A 26,244-nucleotide genomic window follows, 5' to 3' on the forward strand; every position below is an offset into this window, starting at 1 on the left:
CTCACAAGACTTGTGCGCCTGCTTGTGGAGTTCTCCAGCTCTATCGCTTCCAATCAATTCACTCCTCGCCCAGTAGGCCTCACTGTCCAACCTGCTTTAAAATGCACGCGGCGCCTTTTCCCCACCCAACCAACCACTAGCTCATGTTCATGTATGAGATTCCCTAACCTCAGCGGGTTAATCATTCAGGACCTCACTTCAGCTGTGAGAATGCCGAGGAAAAGATGTTCACCTCGGCAGCACATGGAGGGTGATTTCGCAGCTGTCTGGTCACGTCTGTATCCTTCACTGGTTGTGAATGTTAAACAGTGCGGCCGGCGTCAGGTATATAATATCAAAGATGAGGACGTGCTGCGTGAGTCGTGTTGGGCAAGGTTTGTGATATTATCTTTAAACTGTTTGTTACGACCTTTCCCTCACCCTTTGCATTTCTGTGGATGGATCCTTAAAGGACCACACGCTACGTCCACTCTACCCATTCTATTTCTACACACACAAAAAAGGCCTTTGGATTTCTGTAACAAATCGGTTCCACGTGATTGAAATGTGTTCAATCGACACAAACGATCATCTTTGATTTATTACATTTTTGAATGTTCAACCAAATGTGTGTTGATTAAACACATTTCAGTCATGCGGATGGAATCGATACACAATCAGTGCACAATTTGTTACGTAAATCCAAAGGCCTTTTTTTTTCCTCAGTTCACAACAGAGCAGCACCCACTCAGTGGGAGTTAAAGTACTGAGTTAAAGTACCTCCCCACTGAGACCACTGTGCCTTAAAGTATCTCCCCACTGAGACCACTGTGCCTTAAAGTATCTCCCCACTGAGACCACTGTGCCTTTCGGGGACAGTTGGAGGATTTAGAGCTGTTTCACAGTCATATTCCCCCAGCCTCTTCACTCACCGTCCGATCAATTGAAAAGCTTTGGCTCTCCATTGCCTGCCTGGCACTCCCCCCACCAGTGTTCTGGCTCATCCACTCCGGTGCGGTAGTATATCAGTGTTTTTAAAAAGCCAGGGGGATTAAGCTCTTGTACTTGTGAGGTTTGCTTGTCTTTACTGAGGTGATTATCTGCAGTGACCAGAGACATTACTCAGATTACAAACGGAGAAACGGCATCATGTGGGCCGCGATGGGTATCAAGTTATTTTTTTTCTGTTGTATTCATGTCAGACCTATGATTATGGTGGGGAGAGGTGGGTGGAGTAATGGATTTGCTGTTGCTATTTGAGATCAGTTTATGTGAGGTAAGTGTTACAGTATAAACGTCATTGATCTGTGTGGGAGAGAGGATTGTATAATGTGTGTAGCCGCGAAGCCAAGCCACGTGCAGCACTGTGGACTGCTCAACCTGTGGACACTGAGCAAGGGAGGGAAGTCTACAGCAGGGGAGGCTGGTGGAGGTAGAAATCAGAGGACAGGCTCCGATTTCTACCTCCACCAGCCTCCCCTGGTCTATAGACTATGGAGCCTCCTCCTTCATAGAGCATTCATCAACGTTTGCCACAGCACCAAGGACTCAGAGGACATGCTGTATGGGGGGACCTCTATAATGTGTGCACACACTGTGATCTTAACAATTGGGGAATATATACACTAGCTTGCTGTACATCTATCACTATATGCTCTCGCTCTCTCTCTCTCTCTCTCTCTCACACACACACACACACACACACTCACACACACACACACACACACAAACTCCCTCTCTTTACAGAATGCCCTCTTTATGAGGTCTGTGCTCCAGTAGTCATCCCCCTCCTACTGATATCAGTATAGTGGTACAGAGGGGGGTCCATTCCATGCATTACAATGAGCCTGTCCTCCGACTTCTACCTCCACCAGCCTCCCCTGAGAGGGAGGTACAGTGTGAAGGATGAAAGCTGTTAAAATGGTGGGGCAGAGCTGAGCGGCTGAGAGAGGGAGAGTGAGTCCAGAGAGCTGAAGTGTCTGGGTGTCCTTCCCATGCTCGATCAATACGACAGGTAAAAGGACGCAGAGCTCAAAGCCAGTCCACGGGAGGTCAGACTGATATAGTTTGCTCCCCCAGACACACGGACAACAGAGGCAGGAACGTTTTCTCTCAACATGCCAAATTTGATTTCCTCATTCAATAACACATGTATGCATGTATGCCATGCATTCAATCTATTTCTGTTTCCATAGAATACCATTTCTATAGAATCCAATAACACAATGTATGCCATTTAAGACAATTCTATGATTAACAGCTAACAATGATATGTGTTTAGTTGGGTTCATTGATAAGAATATAAAATAGAACATAAGTTTACCTATTGAAAAACACTACATGCTGTACATTCAATCCATGCCTACTTCCATAGAATACTGTATACTGCTGATATTAATTAGGTTAATGTTGAAGCACATCCCCTTGAATGGGTCAATATGTATTCCATAACAGTATAAGACAGAATAAGCTGCATGAAAGCACATCACATTGCACGGCCATGTTGGTTGATTGAATGAACAAGGTTAGGTTTAATGAGATGGGCCACTCTATCTGGAATGGCCCGGCCCTAATGAGCGTTCCTCCTCATGTTTCATCCACTAGAGGTAAATGAACAATCAATCACGACTAATGTCATTTCACGTACAGGGCCACGGTGTGCGTGTGAGGGAAGGAGGTCAAGCTGACAGTCAGGTTTAGCGACTGTGTAAGAAGCTACAGCTCACCAGATATTCAGGTAATTAAACAGAAAATCTTTAGCTGCCTGATTCCTATTTTATTTAACCTTTATTTAAGCAGGGAGTCCCATTGAGACCAAGGTCTCTTTTACAAGGGAGCCTTGCAATACACACAGTTTACAACAATACATAATGCACATACACAACATAATAAAACACAATCAAGAAAAACAAAGACAAAGATGTCCTGAATTAAAACTTTAAACAAGCAACCAACTGAACACGTATTGTATAAATGTCGTCAGCACCAGGATTTTTCATGGCATGTTTTCCAAGTTCATGTTTTGTGTAAAACCTCAGTGTCCTTACTGTACTGTATTTGGAACATGCCAAAAGTAAAAAGTCAACGTTTTGCTAAATCATTGAATTTAGAGTTATGCAACAGAGGACATACAGTACCTTGGTCCATCTGAATCAGAAATAGAAAATCAGCATAGCAGGTTGTTACAAAAGACACAGAGCCACAGGACTATATGTAACCATACGTAACCATGACGATATGAGAGCAACCAAGGCGGCGGTATAGCTTTACTACAGAGGCCATATCTGAGAGTGATCGCCCACATGTTTAAGTGTCTTCACTTGTGCAAAGTATGCCTATTTTTTCCCCAAGGTTAAGAGAGAGAGAGAGAGAACTCGCATGCTATTTTCAGAGGAGAAATAATACACATTCAAACATGAAACAGACACGAACAAGATCAAGGCAATCTGAATCTTTACGTGTGGTCGGGGTCAGCTTCAACCTTGAAGCCTTGAGTGCTGGGCTGGTGTGACCGTGTGGTGAGAGTGGGTTCATGCTGCACATTCATGACACTGGGCTAGCGTGTGCTAGCACTGGCTGCTCGGGTTGGTGTGGGCTGCCTGGCTCTGATGCACTGCAGTGGGTCTTTAGTATTCCTCTCTCTCCGTCTGAGGAGGGTCTCTCCTGGGACACGCAGGAGGGGAAGGAGAGGCAGCCAGTGCCCATCTCTGCCACCGCGCTGCACTATAAATAGGCCCTGCGCAGCACAGAGTCTGTGGCAGGACAGGGGACATAATCAGACCCCTAAGGCGAGACTGGAGGGGTACAGGGGCAGGCAATCCAAAAAGTATTGATTGGATGACTAGAAGAGTGTGTGTGTGTGTGTGTGTGTGTGTGTGTGTGTGTGTGTGAGCGTGTGTGTGGTGTGCGTGCGTGCGTGCGTGCGTGCGTGCGTGCGTGCGTGTTCACACACATATAACCCCTTGTAATATCAAAATCAGACTCTAAAATGACATTCTACTTCATAAAGCATAAGGTTACCAGTGTGATAAGATAAATACTCACCAAGATGATGAATACACATAATTTGGAGCTTTTGGTTTCATTTCTGATTCACAGCGTGAACTCTCACCACGCAAAGCCTGCATAGATCCATCTAAATAGACTACTTCCTGGCGCTTGCAATTTCTCAATGTGTGCTTGTGTAATTAAATCGAAAAGATTAATACTTTTGCAAACCAACATCATTTATCAACAGACAGCACATTTATCTAAAAGACCCAACCGATTTAGTTCCCTGTCGTTCCCTCTCTCTTTTAAAGAGTCAATTCTCTTGTTTAACTCACCAACTGCCAAAGAATTCCGGAACACTCACCACCCAGAGTGCCATAAAGTGTTTTATGTGGTGTTTACCTAGCAACAATACCTTGATTGGCTACAAAATGAAGCACCATCATTTAGCATTTTTTGGTGAATGAAGACACCCTTGGCACTCTAGAGTGTTGACTATTTGGGGCGACTTTATTCACCCTCGACACTGGATGACTCAAAGTGTCAGTTGTGAGGTAATGAATGATGTGTGTTCTACAGGTGATGGGAACCCCAAAGAAAGCAGTCCCTTCATCAACAGCAGCACCACCAGCGACGTGGAGAAGAGCCAGCAGTATGACGGAAAGAACATGGCCCTGTTTGAGGTCAGTGCTTCCCTCCCACAAAGACTTTACTAGAATACCCAATATCACACATCATGCTACACACACAACTCATTTATTTTACCGGGGGAGTCCCATTATGATGACGATACCTCTTTTTCAAGGGAGCCCTGGCCAAGAAAGCAGCAACACAGTTTAAAACAACATGAAAGCAAACATCTGCAAAGTAGCATGACATATAAGCAACATATAAGCAAGCGTCGTCAGACTGTTGTGAACTGTGTTCTAGTGTACTAACACCAGTGACTGTGTGCATCTCTGTCCATCTGTTCTGCAGGAGGAGATGGACACCAGCCCAATGGTGTCCTCACTGCTCAGTAGTCTGGCCAACTACTCCAACCTGCCCCAGGGCAGCAAAGAGCACGAGGAGGCCGAGAACAATGAGGAGGCGGCGCGCCCGTCCAAAAAACCCATCAAGGTATATCACTCAACGCATCCTTCACATCCTTATTGTGCCCGAAGGGTAAATCCTTTGAAGCATGAAGACTAGAAGGAGACACACTGCACACTGGCATATTGTACATACACCAACACACATTTACGAGACTGACAGAAAATGGGAAAGTAACGTGAGACATAATCCACGTACCTTTTACAGTTTTCGTCTTGGAACAAGGAAGATTTGGCACCACAAAACTCTGTTTATTACATTGTGGAAAACTCCTTCAGGAAGTCATCTTCCAGAGAGGCAGGATTCAATATGTGAAACCACTCACTGCGCTGACTTATCACTTCACCACCACAGTCACCTCAATCTAAACTTAAGTCACAACTCCTAAACATCATCAGAGGTTTGAGTTAATCCACGGTGGCAGAGTGTGTCCCTCCCAGGCCTCCATCCTCCACTCGGCCAGGTCCAAGCTGATTAGGAGAGGACAGGGAGGTTATTGATGACCCCTTCACCATGTTTAGGCCCGGGACAATAAATTATTGATGGCCATGCCCATTGCCCTTTTCGTTCCCCACCATTCCATAGCAGTTTGGTTATTTATCGGACCTGAGCAGGGCCACATTAAGCCTGTTATCCTGCACCAGTGCAATGGAGCATAAAACTGACACAACACGCTGCTTTCTCTGTCTGCCTTTCCGTCGTGGCGTGAGTCAAGTCACTGCATCTTTCCCCTTCCTTTCATCATCCTATCTTAATTCGCCAGGTCTTAGAAGTCAAGAGGCAAAAAAACGTCTAAACCAGGTACTGTAGGTATGAACCTGAACGGATGTGACTTTGTGTTTGGGTTTTTTTCTAGCTTGGAAGATTTCTGTAGAGTCATATCAGCCTTAGTCAACAGCCTGACTCATCAGATCCCTCCTGTGAAATTGGGCCACATGATCACATGTCATGCTTGGGCCTGACAGTTTATTTTTGTAACTGTACTTTTGACATTACAGAGTACATAGTAATCATGTCTACAGAGAGAAGACCATGACCTTACTGTTTGTGATCTGATTAAAGATTGATACATTAATATGTGGCCATTTGAAGTACAGTACCAGTCAAAAGACACAAACACTCTTCCGGATTCCCGTCAGCAGTGGCCGTTCATGGAGAGAGGTGGGAGAGTACGTGGCTGCCTGTTCTGTGTGCACTCGGAACAAGGTTTCCTGACGCCCATCTTCTGGTCTCCTGCGCCCGCTCCCTGTGCCTCATCGCCCCTGGTCTGAAGTCTCTCTGGACTTCATCACAGGATTACCGCCCTTGGAAGATAACACCGCCATTCTGACGGTGGTGGACAGGTTTTCTAAAATGGTGCACTTCATCCCTCTGCCTAAGTTGCCGTCCGTCAAGGAGACAGCGGAGGCAATGTTGGTTCATGTGTTCCATATCCATGGATTCCCTAGGGATGTGGTGTCAGATCGGGGGCCACAATTCATCTCTCAGTTCTGGAAGGCGTTCTGCTCGCTTCTTGCTGCCACTGTCAGCCTCTCCTCTGGGTACCATCCCCAGTCCAACAGCCAGAGCAAGCAGCTCAACCAGGAGCTGGAGACCTGCCTTCGGTGTTTCGTGTCCCAGAACCCAGCCACTTGGAGTAAGCACCTTCTCTGAGTTGAGTATGCCCACAACACCCTGCAGGGGTCTGCTTCTGGTCTCTCCCCCTTCCAGTGCACCTACGGGTACCAGCCACCGCTGTTCCCAGACCTGCAGACAGAGGTCAGCATCCCCTCTGCCCAAGCATTCGTTTGGCAGTGCCGCCACACCTGGGGCCGGGCCCGGCAGGTGCTCCTTAGAACCTCGGCCTAGTACAAGAGTATAGTGGACCGCCAGTGAACCCCCACCCCGACTTACCAACTTATCTGCTGCTTCCTGCATCCAGGCCCCCCCCACCCCACTGGGTCATTGATAGAGGACCGGTATATACGGTTAAGTGGCACCTGGTAGTTCGTCGTCGGAGCCATCAGTACCTGGTGGACTGGGAGGGGTACGGGCCTGAGGAGAGGTCTTGGGTTCCCACCAGGAACATCATGGAACCTGACCTCATCCGGGAGTTCCACCAAGCCCATCCTGATCTGCCTGGGATGTCAGGTGCCGTCCCTAGAGGGTGGGGAGGGGGGGGGGCTACTGTAACGTCTCGTCCTGTTTCTTAGTTTATGTTTGTCTTTGTTTCATGTTATTCATTTATTGTTTCCTGTTTATTTTTGTGTTACTCACCTTGTCTCTCGTTTCAGACACTTCACCACCTGCCCTTGTGTGTTTCCCACCTGTGTGATTGTCTACCCCGCCCTGATTGGCTTCACCTGTTCCTCATCATCCTTCCCTGTGTATCTGCCTACCCATTGACTGCCTACCTGTGTACCGAACCTTTCTGAAAGTAAAGACTATTCTATTGGATTTAAGTTTTTGTCTCCGAGTCGTGCGTTTGAGTCTTTGGCCTGAGTACTCCTGCCATTACAAGTAGTGCTCTCTACTGTACAGAGATACAGACACTGGAGCCATGCTGAGTTAATGGTGTCAGGCTGTAGCTACTGGCAAGGCCCCATTGTGACAGAGTCTCCTGGGGGTCCAAGGGCCGAACCTGAGCCAGACAGCCAGTCAGTTTGTCACTGCAGCGGGCTACCTCTCATTGTCTCTCCCCTGTCACCCAGGTAAACCCCTAGGGCAATGACATTCCTCTCCCCATACATATTTCAATTTTCTACTCATCTCACAGTCTTTCCCTGGACTCCTTTGAATTTAAATGAGGAGTTTCAGACACTTAATCAGAATGTCAGAGAGACAGACAAGGACTAAGAGGACAAATGATTTATTTTACCTGTGTTTAACATCCATGTCATGTGTGTCACTTTTCAAGATGAATAAAAAAAAAAGAAAAACGTGGCAACACACTTTACATTAAAGGTGCTCTTTATAAAGGGTTTATACATGGTTTGTAACTAGTTTATAAACCATTGATGAAAGCAGACATCTTTGATAAAGGGTATTTGCCGGTGGCTGACATTGCGGGGAGCATTGTATTTTTCTCTTACGTATAGATCGGCACACATGCAGAAATTAATGAGAGGAGCTCTCTCCCTGGCAACAAGACAGCTGTGCTCGTCGTTAGCAAATGGGCCGACATACACACAGAGGACGTGAGCTCCTCCAATGTCTTTGTGCCACCTGTGTGAATAGAAGTGCAGTTCATGGAAGTTTTTCTCCAGATAAACTATGAAATAAACACGCGTGGATGCCTTTCTCTCAACGGGCCAGAGAGAGACAGCAAGGAGCAAAGGGCCTTCAATCATTTGAAAGTCGCAAACTTATCGCCGGACAAAAATAATGAGAAAAAGGGGAGAGCGGACCCTTATCTTCCTGCTGCCATTCAAATTGGTTAACGAGGGAGGAAATGTCCTCGTTTTGCCGCCTGAATGAAGAGGTTGTCATCCCCTCCTCATGTGATAACTGTCCCTTTGTGCATGGGTAGAAGAAGGCGTCCTCTGGGGTAGAAGAAGGCGTCCTCTGGGTTTCTGATGAGGATGAGCTGCACTGTATCTCAGAATCCACCTAGCCTGCAAATGCAGGAATTAATTGGACACATTGTTCAACTTATGGTGGAGTAATGACATGGCTGTACTTAGTGTACATGACTTTGTATTGCCACATACACAGGCACACACATACATACACACACACACACACACACACACACACACAGCCTCCAGAATTAAATAAAAGTGTTGTGTTTGTTTGCCAGGTGCCACAGCTGGGCACTCTGATGGGCGTCTACCTGCCCTGCATCCAGAACATCTTTGGGGTGATCCTGTTCCTGCGGATGACCTGGATGGTGGGCATCGGAGGAGTCTTGGGCTCCTTCATCATCGTCTTCATGTGTTGCTCCACGGTAGGTGAATGTTGGTCATGTTGGTCCCTGGCCCCCATTCCCTCAATGCTACTGTACATTTCAGTGTTCATAGACCTGAAAGAAGCAAAGCAACAAAAAATATATACTTTTCCTCCTAACCATTTCTGTGAAATTCAAATATGCTCAGGAAGCAATTCAATCGGAAATACTGTTTACTTCCAAAGCCTTGTGAATAATCGGCGATCTGACATACTTACTGAGTCATGTTAAGCTTAGCTTTATCCCTAAAACGCTAGAACTTGGCCTAATAGGGACATGGTAATGGCTGCAGCTGGTACTACCATACCTGCTGAGGTGGTAATGACAGTTTTAAACCTCTAAAGAGGTCTAGAGTCGAGATGAGTCTTCACACCATCTGTTGCAGATGGTGCCAATCATCCCCTGATGTAGACTTTATCCTCATCCCGATATCAGGATCTACAAACCTACCACTTTTGAAGTATGAAAGGTTTTGAAAACTGAAAACATAGATTTTGGGGTGAACTATTCCTTTATTAAGGTTTTTGGCCTGTCCTCTATGTCCGTATGCAGGGACTGGGAGACGCACTCTCTCCACAGGGGGGTAGAGGAATTTGCTATAAATATCCGAGCCCCCACAGGGTCTCTGAAGCCGAGGCTTCTCACCTGCTGCTCCGCTCTCTGTTGTTCTGTCTCACTGTATTCCTCTCCTCTCCTGCCTCTTCCCTCTCTCTTTTTCTTGTTTTATTTTGTTTTCTCTCTCTCTCTCTCTCTCTCTCTCTCTCTATAATCCCCTCATCCTTTCTCAATCCGCCAACCCACTATCTCCATCTTTCCCTCTAGTCTCTCTCTCTCTCTCTCTCTCCGTACATGTTTCCAGTTCTATCTTACTGTAATTCCTCCATTCCCCTCTCTCCCTCTCCCCCCCTCCCCTCCCCTCTCTCTCCATCCCTATCATGATCGGCAGTGTTAGAATGGGCTTTCTGCCAGCCAGGGCCAGAGAGAGAGGGCCGCTTCAGCCCTGATAAGGATAGTCTCAATGCCACTTCCATTTTAATTCTGTCAAAAGCTCTCCCAGTTGAATAAATCCTAGTTAAATCCTTTTCTGACCTGAGGTATCCTTTAAAGCTTCTAGACTACATTTACAAGTCATCCTCTTATTTACAGAAATAACTAGTAATGTATACAGTTGTATATTTTGAGTAGCGGATTCCATTCCACACTCTGGTTTGCTGTAATGCCATATTCTGCTACAGAAAAAAGACAAACAATTATGCAACTCGGAGCAACAGCCTTGAAGACTAACGCAGTGCCTCAGTGCCTCAGTGCCTCAGTGCCTCAGTGCCTCAGTGTCTCTCCCCAACGGGCCCGTAGCCCCATGCAGCACGTGGTTGGCCATAGTCCGTCTGCACCATATGCAGAGACAAACGAGCGCGACCGCTCCGAGCCGTCTGCTGTCAGCTCCATCACTGTCAATTAGCGCGGCAGCGGCAGAACTGACCCCGAGGACAGTCGCAGCCCGTCCCGCATTGATCAAAGACAATACAAAACCGCGGGATTCGGCACGGAGCTCCCCAGCCGCCCCCGTCCTCACGACTCAAACAGACCGTTACCTGCGGCCATACATGGAGGCGGTGACCGGGGGCCCCCGCTGGGAGCTCTCTTTAAGTCCCACCACGGGGATGTGAGAGGGACCTGTGTGTGGTAGTTACTAATGGACTGGCGCTGAGCAGCAACTCTCTGCCTTTGTTCTGCTGTCAGCGGACATGCGTGTGGAGAGCCCTAAAATGTGGTAAGTAGGAATGACAGCAGGGCTTCATGGATGGGAGGACTCGCCCAAGGCCAAGCTAGGGAGGAGGAGGAGGGGAGAAAAGAGTGCTTCCAAACGCTGACTTTTGACATCATGTTGGCTTTGTGACGGCTGTGTAACAAATGCATGCTGACTGACACATACCTGTAGTGTTCTTACGTTTCCCAGTGTTTCATGCAACACAGGCACCGCACGTGCAAATTACAACCCACAGACTGTGTGTGAGCTTACATCTCACAGACTCACTTCAGTCAGGACACTCACGTCAAGTTTAACCATTTATTGCATGAAAATGGTCATACATTTAAGACAGGCATGTTTGGATGGCTCCGCTCTTTGGTGCTCCCTGCCTGGAGTTAAACGACCACAACAAACAAGTGTACAAAATGGCAGGGAGCCCTTAATTTTTGGGACCCCCCGTAGGCAGGCTGCATACAGAGTGGCCTAGTAGGTGGAGGCTGGGGGTGGTGGGTGGGACAAAACACACAAAACTTGGTCTCTTAGTCTGCATCAACCATGTATCAACCGTTGGCTGCTGTGGAGGAGCATTAACTGCCCACTTTATAAGCCTCTGTCCCTTGGACATGTGACTGTGTTTGTGCATCCGGTGAACCAGCTGTCACACAACCTGACGGACAGCTGCGTCGTTGACTTAGAGTGCCGTGCCTGAACTAAGCCTACGCTCCATACGGTAATCTAGTTTCAGAGGCTAAAATGAGGATACTATAACAGCAGAGGACAGATGCCTGTGTGCCGTGTTCTCTGTGCCTGGGGATGTTCAAGGAGCAGCATCCCCTGTGCATCAGCCAATGTATCTGAGCAGCATCAGATAACACTGAACCAATCAGGGCCTTATCCTTGATCCACAGAGAGCAGGGTCACTTCATTAGGACGTGATTAGAGAGTCACTTAGCACTGTCTCCAGGCCTATTGGGCAGAGAGGACTGTGACTGGACTTAACACAGACCAGATTACTTACACAGACACGTACACACACACACACAGACACACACACACACACACACACACACACACACCTACACACACACACACACACACACACACACACACACACACACACACATGCACACACACACACAGCTGTAGGCCAGAAACACACACACGCAATGGGTATTGATCTGGCTCAATCATCTCTCTTGTTCTGTTGTTCTCTCTCTCTCTCTCTCTCTCTCTCTCTCTCTCTCTCTCTCTCTCTCTCTCTCTCTCGTCCTGTGAACTCCTTCTCCCCATTGGCTCTGAACCTCTTTTTATATATACACTGTGTAAAGAAAAGAGGATCTGGACGCCAACTTGATCCCTTCAAAGTTGTTTTATTCGCTGACATGTTTCAGAGCAAGCTCCTTCGGCCAAAGCGTCTGTCATCAGTTATGTTTTGACGAAGGAGCGTACTGCGAAACGCATCAGCAGCTAAAACATCCCTGAAGGAATCAAGTTGACGTCCAGGACCTAATTTCTTTATATATACTTTATATTCCATGGACTGAGCACCCCCTCAGCGGTCCGACTGAAATTGGTGCCAGCACTTTTGAGCTATCTTTATACATATATATATATATATATCTTTGTTGTTCCTCTCTTTCTCTCTGACTCTTCCCTCTCTTTAGATCTCTCTTTTCTTCCTCCCTCTATCTATCTCTATCTATCTCTATCTATCTCTGTTCCTTTGACAAACCGTCATGCTCTCTCTCCCTCCTCCCCCTGTACAGTATTTGTCTCTATCTAACCATCTCTCCCACTCCCTGACTTGCTCTCTCCCTTTCTCTGGCTAACTGCTCTTTTCTCTTGATGATTGCCTTTCTGTAATACCGCCCCTCTGTCTCTCTGTAATACCACCCCTCTGTCTCTCTGTAATACCACCCCTCTGTCTCTCTGTAATACCACCCCTCTGTCTTTCTGTAATACCACCCCTCTGTCTTTCTGTAATACCACCCCTCTGTCTCTCTGTAATACCACCCCTCTGTCTTTCTGTAATACCACCCCTCTGTCTTTCTGTAATACCACCCCTCTGTCTTTCTCTAATACCACCCCTCTGTCTTTGTTTTCCCTCTGACCGCTTTTCTCCTACTATCCTTCTCTCTGACACCCCCTCTATCTCTCTCAATCTCTCTCTCTCCCCCCCTCTATCTCTCTCAATCTCTCTCTCTCCCCCTCTATCTCTCTCAATCTCTCTATCTCTCCCTCTCTCTCTCTCTCTTTCACTGGCACCTGTTTCGTTCTCTCTATTTTACTCTCCCTTGTTATCTTCCCCATGCTTTTCTCTCTCTCCTCTGTATCCCTATCATTCTCTCACTTTGTTCACGGTGCTTAAACTGGGCAATTTGAATCTCTCTCTCTCTCTCTCTCTCTCTCTCTCTCTCTCTCTCTTCCCTCCTCTCAGTCACTTCACTCTGCAATGTGGTAGTTGGAATTGCCCTACCTGCATCACTGAGCTTTAGCAGAGATGGACCGATCTGCCTGCCGACATGTATTCATTATTAATCCTTTATTTAGCCAGTGCCCTTGTCTCCTGTGTGACTCAGGAGCACAGCTGCTCCCACGCACAAACCTATGACAGCACTTGAATTTATATTATGTCATGAGAACTAGATGTGTCACAGTAGACGGTCTGAAAGTTAACTTTTTCTCTTTGCCCAGGATGTGGATGAACCTGGTGTTGACGTATCACAACGCAATTAAAGGTCTCCAGATTGTTATGATCAATCATCAGCCATATTGGAATTTAATTACTGTGTTGAATCAACCCCAGGAAATGTGTCCACTACTTCAAGCTGTGTATGTAATTTTCGAATAAAGATGGCTGTATTATTAAACTGTCTCAGAAGGAGCACTCTCCTGGTGACTGAAATAGCTAAACCACTGCTCTATTTAGAAGTGGTTTTCATTCCCTCCCATCTCTCTGTTTTCAGACAATGCTGACAGCCATCTCCATGAGTGCAATTGCAACGAATGGAGTAGTTCCAGGTGAGTAATGTGTGTATGTGTGTGCGTGCGTGAGTGCGTGTGTGCGTGTGTACATGCATGCGCGTGCGTGTGTGTGTGTGTGTGTGTGTGCGTGTGTGTGTGTGTGTGTGTGTGTGTATGCGTGCGTGCGTGCGTGCATGTATGTGTATGTGTGTGTATGTGTATGTGTGTATGTGTGCGTGCGTGTGTGCTTGCGTGCGTGCATGCGAGCGAGCATGTGCATGTATGTGTGTGTGTGTGTGTGTGTGTGCGTTGTGTGTGTGTGCATGTGTGTCATGGCAGGCCCGGTTTAAGAAGTGCAATACTCCTTTTCTCTCGATCCATTTAAGTTAAAACCTCCTCTGATTATACAATCTGCTTATATCTGAGGCTGGACAGGCAAGGGTAGGGTGCTGTCATCTCTGTCCACTCATGAAAACCATCTTTCCTCGCCTGCTATACTTAAAGCGCTTAAGCTATATTATCTAAGTTTTATTAACCTCTGTACATTATGTCTAATGTTGTGTTTGTGTGTTTGGTGGCGTAGCACGCGAATGCACATACCACATAATCGCAAGGTTCCTGGTTCGATTCCGAGCCTCTACATATCCTGCATGTCATCCCTCCTCTCTCTCTCTCCCATCCTTCCTGTCAATCTCTACTGTCTCTATCCCAATAAAGCAGAAATGCCCTAAAAACATATTTAAAAAAACGTTGTGTTTGTGTATTTGTGTCTCAGCTGGAGGCTCATACTACATGATCTCCCGTTCCCTCGGGCCTGAGTTTGGTGGGGCTGTTGGAATCTGCTTCTACCTGGGGACTACTTTTGCGTGTGCTATGTACATTCTTGGCAGCATTGAACTTCTGCTGGTAAGGAAGAGGGCCTGAATTTAAACTTTCCTTGCGATCTATTTTCTGTTTCCCCTGTCCCTTGTCCGGCATTTTATTTTCGGACAGGACCTCATGCAATATTGATGAATGCAGAGGGGAGATGTGCACTCACATTCAGGAGTCAGTCGTCTCTCCAGGGCGGTGGTTGAAGAGACAGTGACACAGACATGTATCCGCCGTGTTTACACAGTAAAGTAATAATTAATTAAAAGTACATCTGCCTATTTTCCGACACTGAAACTCTCACCACAGCGCACGCCAACAAGCCGTCAAATACAGAGCTTTATTTAGATTGGAAATTTGTAAGCAAACAAATGCAAAATTATTTGATATTTCCCTTTGATGTATCAAGTGACATCAACACCATAATAAAAACTATCCATTATTCATTCCGTTTCTCTGATGCCTCTGATGTTTGAGATACTGTACGTCTCATCTCTCCTTCCTCGCACTCGAACTCTCCTCACGCTTTATGTTATCTCTCTCCCTCCCTCTCTGTTTCTCCTCTCATCTCATCTTCTCTCTCCCCACTCCAGATCTACATATGCCCCCAGGCGGCCATCTTTCAAATCGAGGGTTTGGAGGGCCCCGATGCCGAGGCGGCGCTGCTCAATAACATGCGCGTGTACGGCACCATTGTGCTCAGCCTCATGGCCCTGGTCGTGTTTGTGGGGGTCAAGTACGTCAACAAGCTGGCCCTGCTCTTCCTGGCCTGTGTCATTCTGTCCATCCTGGCAGTCTACGCTGGGGTCATCAAGACAGCCTTCGAAGCCCCTGACTTCCCGTGAGTCTGAAATTATGAAGAACTAAGCCGTACACTGTGCTGTGATCTGATGATGTGTCCGTAGTCATCTTGATCGACTTAATCAAGCCATTAGACCTTGCTGATATGTCCTTATTCATTTGGAATAGGATAAAGGTGCTTCCAAGTGCTGATCTTTGTCGATTGTACCTGTCCCCCATGCAGGATCTGTGTCCTGGGGAACCGCACGCTAATCTCCAAGGGGTTTGATGTGTGTGCCAAGGTGATTGAGAAGGACAACGGCACGGTCACCACCAGGCTGTGGAAGATGTTCTGCGACACCGAGTTCCTCAACGCCACCTGTGATGAGTACTTTGCCAACAACAACGTCACAGAGATACAGGGCATCCCAGGGGTCACAAGTGGCATCCTGGCAGGTGAGAGTCATCACGTTCAAATTTGACAAGATGCCAAAATGCAGTCTGTGTAGGGGGATTTACTGATGTTGTAAAGAAAGAAGGAAAAGCTGTATTGTTGAGATGGATGCAACTGTATGCAAATGATTAGATCATTGGTGGTTAGTGACACCTTGCCTTGTTTTAGTTAAAGTTAAAAAGGAGCACATAGCTTGTGTCTCTTTCTCACATGCTCTCTTTCTCTCTCTGTCCCTCTCCCTCTCTCTTTCTCTCTCTGTCCCTCTGTCCCTCTCCCTCTCCCTCTCTCTTTCTCTCCCTCTCTTTCTCTCTCTGTCCCTCTGTCCCTCTCTCTCTCCCTCTCTCTTTCTCTCTCTGTCCCTCTCCCTCTCTCTTTCTCTCTCTGTCCCTCTCCCTCTCTCTGTCCCTCTCCCTCTCTCTTTCTCTCCCTCTCTCTTTCTCTTTCTCTCCCTCTCTCTTTCTCTCTCTCTCCCTCTCTTTCTCTCTCTCTCCCTCTCTCTTTCTCTCTCTGTCCCTCTCCCTCTCTCTTTCTCTCTCTGTCCCTCTCCCTCTCTCTTTCTCTCTCTGTCCCTCTCCCTCTCTCCCTCTCACAGAGAACCTGTTTGGGACTTACCTGGAGAAGGGGGTGGTTTTGGAGAAACGAGGGGTGGCCGCCGTGGCTGAACCAGACGTTCCCGTCACTAACTCCAACCGTTATGTCATGGCTGACATCACCAGCTTCTTCACCCTGCTGGTGGGGATCTACTTCCCCTCTGTCACAGGTCAGACAATGCTTTCCTCAATGATATGATCCTCAATGATATGGTCCTCTGTGGCTCAGTTGGTAGAGCATGGCCCTAACAACGTTTTATACGACCATATATACTGAAAAAAGTATGCACTCACTGCAATGTAAGTTGCTTTGGATAAAAGCATCTGCTCAATGGCATATATTATTATTATTAGTAGTAGTAGTAGTAGTAGTAGTAGTAGTAGTAGTATTATGGACCTGCATCTATACTGCATCTATACAATACAATATAGTGTTTGATGAATTGATGATTATCAATCACATCATCTATTACAATTGTATCCACTCAGTGTTCCACGTACAACAATCGCGTGCCACCGTATTTGGAGGAGCATGCCAAAACAGTTTTCTTAGAGTTATGTCCATTCTACTAGAGCCCTGCGCGGGACTGTTTTCTTCATCCCGCTCCCGCCCGCTCTCACTGAATTTCTGACCATTACCGCCCGCGACCGCAGGGTGCGTGTTACACTCCCGCCCGCTCCCGCAGTGTGTATGTCCACTCCCGCCCGTGTCCGCAAAACTCTGAGAATTTCTGCCGGCACAATAATAGAGACGCATTGATTTTGTGTCTTCTCCCGTCCCGCAGGAGAAAACACGTAATTTTATAGGCTAGCCTAGACTACATCCCGATCCGCAGTGTTTTTTTTTAGCCGCCCGTTCCCGCCCGCAGCAAAGTTCAAACCGCCCGCTCCTGCGAGATTTGCGTTGGGTCCCGCGGGACCCGGCGGGACCCAATCCCAATGCAGCCCTCTACATTCTACCTATTCTCTTTCTGTTGATTCAGCGTATACTGATGTAAGGGATACATGAAGGACAATGTTTGTTGCTTTGGATACACAATAGAGTGCCACTACCGGCACAGGGCCTACGCAAACCACGATAGACTACTCTTATACAGTATAATATGATATATGCCATTTAGCTGACACTATCCAAAGCGAGTTAAATTGTAGTGAGTGCATACATTTTTCAGTATATATGGTCCCAGCGGGAATCGAACCGACAACCTAAGCATTGTTAGCACAATGCTCTACCGACTGAGCCACAGAGGACTCGTGTCGGGCTTGTCCGTTCCGCGGTGACAAATGCAATGGGAGCCTCTCCAAAGCGCCAAACGCCAAGAGACACAAATGTTTTACAGAACTGATGACACAAGTGAAGTTAAGTGAGACAAAATGAGAGGAAATGGAATTTGTGCCAAAAAACACATCAGCAACAAACGTGGAGAATAGATGTGTCACATTTTCACCCCCATCCAACAGGCCTAACAGCTGAATGAAGTGTCCATCCGTTTTGTACAAGCGTTGTTGCTCTGTGACGTTACTAATGTTTCGGTGGTGCTCTAGATTATAGCGGAGTGGTTTGTTGAACACCCCATCGGGCTGAAGTAACATATCATCCGGTTTCAAACCAAATCAAAAAATCAAATCAAATCAAATCAAATGTTATTGGTCACGTACTGGTCATCACATACAACATATCGGTAAGTGATATAGTGAAATGCTCTTTGAATCCAGCTTCTCGTTCAACAACAATCAATAAATCAACAATGCACTGTAATAAAGTAGTAATAAAGTAATAATAAAGTAATCATAAAGTAATCATAAAGTAATCATAAAGCAATGACAGTAGTAGTGCAAAAGTAGTGCATAAGGATGCAGTGTCGCAGCAGCAGTAAATGACTGTCATAATAACACAGAGACCAGGGTGCCAGGGATGTAGCAGCAATAATGACAGAAGTAGCAAACGTTCAGTTAATGTAGCGAAAGATGTGCAGAAAGATGCGCAGAAAGATGCGCAGAAAGATGCGCAGAAAGATGCGCAGAAAGATGTGCTACCGACATACAGGTTCAAACCAGAGGGTGAGGCACATTCTGTAACAGTAGAATACTTTAAACATCTGATGGGATGTTGGGAGGTATCAACTGTCAATAACAAGGTTTTTGGCTAGTAGTTCAAAGAATTGATTCCGAATGTATGTATTAAAAAAATAAAAATAAAAACATAGTAACAAAGTGTAGACGGTGGAGTATATCAGATTGACGTAGAAATAAGATGTTTAACATTGAAGTCATGTGGAGGTCATGTGTGTCTTTCTATCCTCCCTCCCTCCTTTCTATCCTCCCTCTCTTCGTCCTTGTGCGCCTCACAGGTATTATGGCTGGTTCAAACCGGTCCGGAGACCTGCGGGACGCCCAGAAGTCCATCCCCATCGGCACCATTGCAGCCATCACCACTACATCTCTCGTGTGTATCCTTTACTAGGCCAAGGACCATCGAGCGGAACTGTCTGCGGTGCTCAAAACAGTTCTCAATCTGTGTTAGAAGTGAACACACATTGTGAAACATTTTAGTGCTGGTTCCTGGACACAGATTACTTTCGATGAAGATTCTCCGTTGTTCTCGTATTAAAACCCATCTTTGGGCCTAGGCTTAATCTAGGTCCAGGAAACGTCATGTGGAGGTGTCGTTGAGCCTCTGTAGTGGTGTCTTTGTAATGTCTTTGTAACTCGAAGTGAATGTTTCTATCTGGTCCGGCGTTGTCTACTAGTGGTGGTGTCGTGGTTGTTCCTTCACTGAGCCTCTTAGACATGTCTGCCGTGGTTCTGTTCGGGGCCTGTATTGAAGGGGTGGTCCTGAGAGACAAGTGAGTCATTTGTTTTCCACCCGACATCCACCAGCTTTATTACTTTTATTACTAGCATTAGCATTAGAAATAGCATTAGCATTAGAAATAGCATTAGCATTAGCATTAGAAATAGTATTAGAAATAGCATTAGCATTAGCATTAGAAATAGCATTAGCATTAGCATTAGAAATAGTATTAGAAATAGCATTAGCATTAGCTGCCTCGTGTCTACCTTCTCATTACCTTCTGTTTTTTACACAGTGGATCAGTGGATCAGTGCGCTTGTGATTCTACAGACACTTATTGAAACGTGGAATTCATCTGTTTCTTGTCTTTTCCCTCAGGTTTGGCGAGGGGGTCAACGGAAACCTTGTGATTGGTACACTGGCGTGGCCCTCCCCTTGGGTCATTGTGATTGGCTCCTTCTTCTCCACCTGCGGAGCGGGGCTTCAGAGTTTGACTGGAGCTCCACGCCTCCTACAAGCTATCTGTCGTGATGGTGTGATCCCTTTCCTCAAAGTGAGTACACACTAATACACGCCTAATACACGCCTAATAGACGCCTAATACACGCCTAATACACTCCTAATACACGCCTAATAGACGCCTAATACACGCCTAATACACTCCTAATACACGCCTAATAGACGCCTAATACACGCCTAATAGACGCCTAATACACTCCTAATACACGCCTAATAGACGCCTAATACACGCCTAATAGACGCCTAATACACTCCTAATACACTCCTAATACACGCCTAATAGACGCCTAATACACGCCTAATACACTCCTAATACACGCCTAATAGACGCCTAATACACGCCTAATACACTCCTAATACACGCCTAATAGACGCCTAATAGACGCCTAATAGACGCCTAATACACGCCTAATACACTCCTAATACACTCCTAATACACGCCTAATAGACGCCTAATACACGCCTAATACACTCCTAATAGACGCCTAATAGACGCCTAATAGACGCCTAATAGACGCCTAATACACGCCTAATACACTCCTAATACACTCCTAATACACGCCTAATAGACGCCTAATACACGCCTAATACACTCCTAATACACGCCTAATACACGCCTAATACACGCCTAATACACTCCTAATAGACGCCTAATAGACGCCTAATACACTCCTAATACACGCCTAATAGACGCCTAATACACGCCTAATACACTCCTAATAGACGCCTAATAGACGCCTAATACACGCCTAATACACTCCTAATACACGCCTAATAGACGCCTAATACATGCCTAATACACTCCTAATACACTCCTAATACACTCCTAATACACGCCTAATACACGCCTAATACACTCCTAATACACGCCTAATACACTCCTAATACACGCCTAATACACGCCTAATACACTCCTAATACACGCCTAATACACGCCTAATACACTCCTAATACACGCCTAATACACTCCTAATACACGCCTAATACACGCCTAATACACTCCTAATACACGCCTAATACACGCCTAATACACGCCTAATACACTCCTAATACACGCCTAATACACGCCTAATACACGCCTAATACACTCCTAATACACTCTTAATACACTCCTAATACACTCCTAATACACTCTTAATACACTCCTAATACACGCCTAATACACACCTAATACACTCCTAATACACGCCTAATACACGCCTAATACACTCCTAATACACTCCTAATACACTCCTAATACACGCCTAATACACTCCTAATACACTCTTAATACACTCCTAATACACGCCTAATACACGCCTAATACACTCCTAATACACGCCTAATACACGCCTAATACACGCCTAATACACGCCTAATACACGCCTAATACACTCCTAATACACTCCTAATACACGCCTAATACACTCCTAATACACTCCTAATACACTCATAATACACGCCTAATAGACGCCTAATACACGCCTAATACACGCCTAATACACTCATAATACACTCCTAATACACTCCTAATACACGCCTAATACACGCCTAATACACGCCTAATACACTCATAATACACTCCTAATACACTCCTAATACACGCCTAATACACGCCTAATACACTCCTAATACACTCCTAATACACGCCTAATACACTCCTAATACACTCCTAATACACTCCTAATACACTCCTAATACACTCCTAATACACTCCTAATACACGCCTAATACACTCCTAATACACAGACAGACAAACAGTTGCATAAGCCGTGCCAAGCCGTACTGGGCTGGCACAGATGCGTTCCTTTCTAATTGCTATTTACAACACGGTGGTAAACAACAGGATGTTAAAAGGGTGCTCAGCTGGCCCCACAACATATCTGGTGCCAGCCTGCTTGTACCCTGAGGGGCAGGCAACCATGTCGCAATGTCTAGAATTTTAGATTGGAAGTCAGGGTATGAAACAGAATGTTCAGATAATCTGCCTCTAAAGATTTGGTTCTATGCCCTGACTTCCAAAAGGTGGGTATTTAAATTATGAGCTTTTTTTTGCAAGGGAACGAATCTCCATCCTAGAGAATTCTGTCCTGATGACACCACAGCTTTGACACCTTCCAGAGAACTTGTAAAACATCGCAGAGAGATCACAGCCAACTGTCCCATCAGGGGAAGGGATCTCAAGGAAGGGGGGCAGTATTGATGTTTTCCTCCTTCACAGTTTCTGCCCTAACAGGGCAGTAATGGCCTTGTGAAATGAAAGCAGGCTGTTCAGTACCAAGCCGAACTCAACAAGCATGGGATAGCACAGCTCGGCTTGGTCGTAATGTGTAATAGGCTTAACAGTCACAACTGAAGACACACTACACACCCATGCACACTTACACATGACCTTCTTGGTGGGTCAGTGTACACACGCACACACACACACACACACACACACACACACACACACACACACTCCAATGAAATAGCCCTATTGAGCCCTAAGCATTGAGCAGCGAGCAGTAATTACTAATGCATACCCTCACTATGGTCCAGGGTAAGGTTGACTTGCTCTGACGTGAGCTGTCTCTCCCCCACTGATTAAATGAGCAATGGTGACCCAAGCTGAGTAGGAGACCTGTCTGCACAGCCTGGGACAATAGTGATTAATCACCCTGCATGGGGGGGCAATGTGACCTGAATAGGGGATACAGAGGGGCTGAAACTCCTGCAGTCAACTTTATACCATTGTGTGCTTTAGGTTTGTGTGTGTGTGTGTGTGGGTTTAGTTTATACCATAGTGTGTGCTTCAGGTGTGTGTGTGTGTGTGTGTGTGTGTGTGTGCGTGTGCGTGTGCGTGTGCGTGTGCGTGTGCGTGTGCGTGTGTGTGTGTGTGTGTGTGTGTGCGTGCACTGCACTGCATGCCTGAGTGTTTCTATTTCTAAACATGTGTGCTGTGTTTCTGCAGGTGTTTGGCCACGGCAAAGCCAACGGGGAGCCCACCTGGGCCCTGCTCCTCACTGCCTGTATCTGTGAGATTGGTATCATCATCGCCTCCCTGGATGCTGTTGCTCCCATCCTCTCCATGTAAGACTAGTTATCTACTACAGTATATACACCATTCACTTAATGGAGTCATTTGAGTCGGGTACATCTTCTGGAGCTGAACGATTCTCTTCTCTATAGCTGTGGGCCTACTGTAGCTGATTTAGCCCTGTCCCCCCCCCCCCTCTCTCTCTCTTTCTCTCTCTCTGTAGGTTCTTCTTGATGTGCTACATGTTCGTCAACCTAGCCTGTGCCCTGCAGACTTTGCTGAGAACCCCCAACTGGAGACCTCGCTTCAAGTTCTACCACTGGTGAGTGGGCATGTCAACATTCCAACACTGCAGCAGAAATATGAACTGTTGTAATAGTGTGGGATAGCTGTGCACACAGCACACAGCCCGCTACAGTGACACCACGTTCGTAATGAAGTGAGCACCGGATGCCCTGAGATAATCCCAGCCTTTGGATAATCCTAGAGTATCGCTTAGCTAAGGTTCTCAGGTGTGAAGAGACTACTGTTGTGTTTGGGTCTGTATGCCAAGGGGGCCAGGTAGGTTTGTGTGAGGTAGCTGTTATTTACCTGCGTCTGCCAGAGCCACCATGGGCATTTGGATCCCGTCTATGGTTATATTTATCCCTCCTGGCATGAGTGCAACAAACAGCAGACTGAATGAGACTTCCTGTCTCCAATATGTGGTCATTATTCTATCATTCTGTCGCTCTCTCTGGTGTGAGAGTAGCAGCACTATGCAACAGACTGAGATTGTGACTTCCTGTCTCCCCTGCAGGGCTCTCTCCTTCCTGGGCATGAGTCTGTGTCTGTCGCTCATGTTCATCTGCTCCTGGTACTATGCCATCGTTGCCATGGTGATCGCTGGCTGCATCTACAAATACATTGAGTTCTGTGGGTGAGTGAGCTCCCAGCCCTCTGAGAATAACCTTGGACTGAATGCGGGATAAAAGAAAAATAAATGTGTAACGCTGCATCAAACAGAGGGGGGGGTTTCAAGTGCCAGAACCTTTGACAAGCTTGGCTGGGTTTAGAGAGAAACACTCGGTTCCTCGGTTTTTCTTGTAATTTGTCCTAATTCCGCTGGCAGCAGGTTATCAAGTGGCATTACGGCAGTGACACTGGTAAGATGTCAGGACGCTGCTTTGAGAGAGAGAGAGAGAAACACAGGGAGCCTTCACTGATTGACCTGTACCCACACAGCACAGGTTATTTCACACATTAGAAATGAGAAAATACACCAGTGCCAGTCAAAAGTTTGGACACACCTTCTCATTCAATGGTTTTTCTTTATTTTTTTTATTATTTTCTGCATTGTAGATTAACATTGAAGACGTCAAAACTATGAAGGAACACATATGGAATTATGTAGTGAACAAAAAAGAGTTAAACAAATCAGAATATGTTTTATATTTTAGATTCTTCAAAGTAGCCACCTTTTGCTTTGATGACAGCTTTGCACACTCTTGGCAAGGTGTGTCCAAACCTTTTGACTGGTACTGTACATCAAGAAAGTGTAAATAAAACAGGGGATGTGAAATGCAGAGGTTTAGACACAGTAGCACATCCACATGTACCATATTAGTTCATGTCATTCGCTATTAGATGGGGTCAGGGCAGGGGGTGCTTCGTGGCGCAGCACACTAATGCACATACCACGTCACCGCAAGGTCCCGGGTTGGATTCCGACCCTCGACATATCTTGCATGTCATCCCTCCTCTCTCTCTCTCTCTCTCTCTCTCTCTCTCTCTCTCTCTCTCTCTCTCTCTCTCTCTCTCTCTCTCTCTCTCTCCTGCCAACCTCTCTCCTGTCTATATTAGTATAGTGTTCCTAATAAAGTGTTCAGTGAGTGTATTAGTTCATGTCACCCGCTGTGAGAGGTGGCAGGGCAGGGTGCTGGTGTTGTGGCTGAGTGTCTCTGTGATCTGTGACAGGGCGGAGAAGGAGTGGGGAGACGGGATACGTGGCATCTCTCTCAGTGCTGCGCGCTTCGCCCTCATGAGGTTGGAGGAGGGACCGCCGCATACCAAGAACTGGAGGTCAGTGGCCGACAGTCAGACAAACAAATATCCAAATGTGCATTTATATGCACCATTTAGCTGACGCTGTTATCCAAAGCAACTTACATTGCAGTGAGTGCATACATTTCAGTATATATGGTCCCTGCGGGAATCGAACCCACAACCTAAGTGTTGTTAGCACCATGCTCTACCCACTGAGCCCCAGAGGACCGCAGGACCTCATGTCTAATAGCATACAGAGTTCACCAAGTTGAGGTTTTCCTGTTTTAGTCATTCTTTCTGCTTTTGATAGTGCTGTTGACGTTCCCTCCTGTAAGGCCTCAGATCCTGGTCCTGGTGAGTGTGGACGTGGAGCAGAATGTGGAGCAGCCCCGTCTGCTGTCCCTAACCAATCAGCTTAAAGCAGGAAAGGGCCTGACCATCGTGGGCACCTCAGTGGTGGGCACCTTCCTGAAAAATCAAGCCGAAGCCCAGAAGGCAGACGAGGTTAGTACCACCGCTACAAACACACTGTTCCAAGAACACACACACACACACACACACACACACACACACACACACACACACACACCCATACTGTACACAATCACACATTAAATATTTGCACAGCTCCCTCATCTCTGCTCCTGCTCCCCCCCCCCCCCCCCCCGTTCCCCTGTCCCCCAGGCTCTGAGGAAGCTGATGGAGACAGAGAAGGTGAAGGGATTCTCCCAGGTCGTGATCTCCTCCAACCTACGGGACGGCACCTCCCACCTGATCCAGGTCGGGGGGCTGGGCGGCCTGAAGCACAACACCGTGCTGGTCAGCTGGCCGCGCACCTGGAAACAGCCCGAAGAGAACCTGCGCTTCAGGAACTTCATCGGTATGCTTCAGTTTTGGGTTTTTTGCTTAGGATACAGATTCAGGTCCAGTGAGTGAGAGTGTTTGTCTTACTCACGTTTGTGCCCTTTGCAGAGGTGGTCAGGGAGACCACTGCGGCCAGCATGGCCCTGATCGTCCCCAAGAACATCGCTTCCTACCCGTCCAACGGCGAACGCTTCACTGAGGGTCATATTGACGTGTGGTGGATCGTCCATGATGGCGGCATGCTGATGCTGCTGCCCTTCCTCCTGCGACAGCACAAGGTGGGCGCCAACATCTCAGAAATAAGACACACACACACACTAAGAAACATATTTACTAAGCGTTTGAATCCCACGACAGAACACTTACTGAAGGTGTTGAGTGTTTCACCGAAAACAATTACAATATTGTCACAATAACGTAGCAACGAAAAACGCCTGTCAAATTGTATGTGTTAGTGTTTGTAGGAGGCAGAGATCTCTAAATGTCCCTCTGTTGTCAGGTGTGGAGGAAGTGCAAGATGCGCATCTTCACCGTGGCTCAGATGGACGACAACAGCATCCAGATGAAGAAAGACCTGATCACCTTCCTGTATCACCTGCGTATCGATGCCGAGGTGGAGGTGGTGGAGATGGTGAGAGACTCACTGGAGT

At 46.7% G+C, this 26,244-nt stretch overlaps 1 protein-coding gene across 1 annotated transcript in view; it reads left to right on the forward strand.

Annotated features, from left to right (window-relative positions):
• Positions 1 to 26,244, forward strand: part of slc12a5b (solute carrier family 12 member 5b) — a gene marked incomplete at both ends in the record, with an annotated part of 53,758 nt that overhangs the window by 24,151 nt on the left and 3,363 nt on the right. Inside the window, 19 exons of the mRNA XM_083675661.1 lie at positions 4,549 to 4,652; positions 4,948 to 5,088; positions 8,840 to 8,986; positions 13,703 to 13,757; positions 14,476 to 14,606; positions 15,164 to 15,411; positions 15,595 to 15,806; positions 16,397 to 16,564; positions 18,746 to 18,844; positions 19,183 to 19,240; positions 19,567 to 19,741; positions 22,640 to 22,758; positions 22,929 to 23,027; positions 23,505 to 23,624; positions 24,662 to 24,766; positions 25,066 to 25,234; positions 25,415 to 25,610; positions 25,703 to 25,872; positions 26,094 to 26,225. Of these exons, the coding sequence (XP_083531787.1) occupies positions 4,549 to 4,652; positions 4,948 to 5,088; positions 8,840 to 8,986; positions 13,703 to 13,757; positions 14,476 to 14,606; positions 15,164 to 15,411; positions 15,595 to 15,806; positions 16,397 to 16,564; positions 18,746 to 18,844; positions 19,183 to 19,240; positions 19,567 to 19,741; positions 22,640 to 22,758; positions 22,929 to 23,027; positions 23,505 to 23,624; positions 24,662 to 24,766; positions 25,066 to 25,234; positions 25,415 to 25,610; positions 25,703 to 25,872; positions 26,094 to 26,225 (2,648 nt within the window). The remainder of the gene's footprint in view (positions 1 to 4,548; positions 4,653 to 4,947; positions 5,089 to 8,839; positions 8,987 to 13,702; positions 13,758 to 14,475; positions 14,607 to 15,163; positions 15,412 to 15,594; positions 15,807 to 16,396; positions 16,565 to 18,745; positions 18,845 to 19,182; positions 19,241 to 19,566; positions 19,742 to 22,639; positions 22,759 to 22,928; positions 23,028 to 23,504; positions 23,625 to 24,661; positions 24,767 to 25,065; positions 25,235 to 25,414; positions 25,611 to 25,702; positions 25,873 to 26,093; positions 26,226 to 26,244) is intronic.

The sequence above is a fragment of the Argentina silus genome, assembly GCF_951799395.1.
Source record: "Argentina silus genome assembly, chromosome: 8".
Classification (NCBI taxonomy): Eukaryota; Metazoa; Chordata; class Actinopteri; order Argentiniformes; family Argentinidae; genus Argentina; species Argentina silus.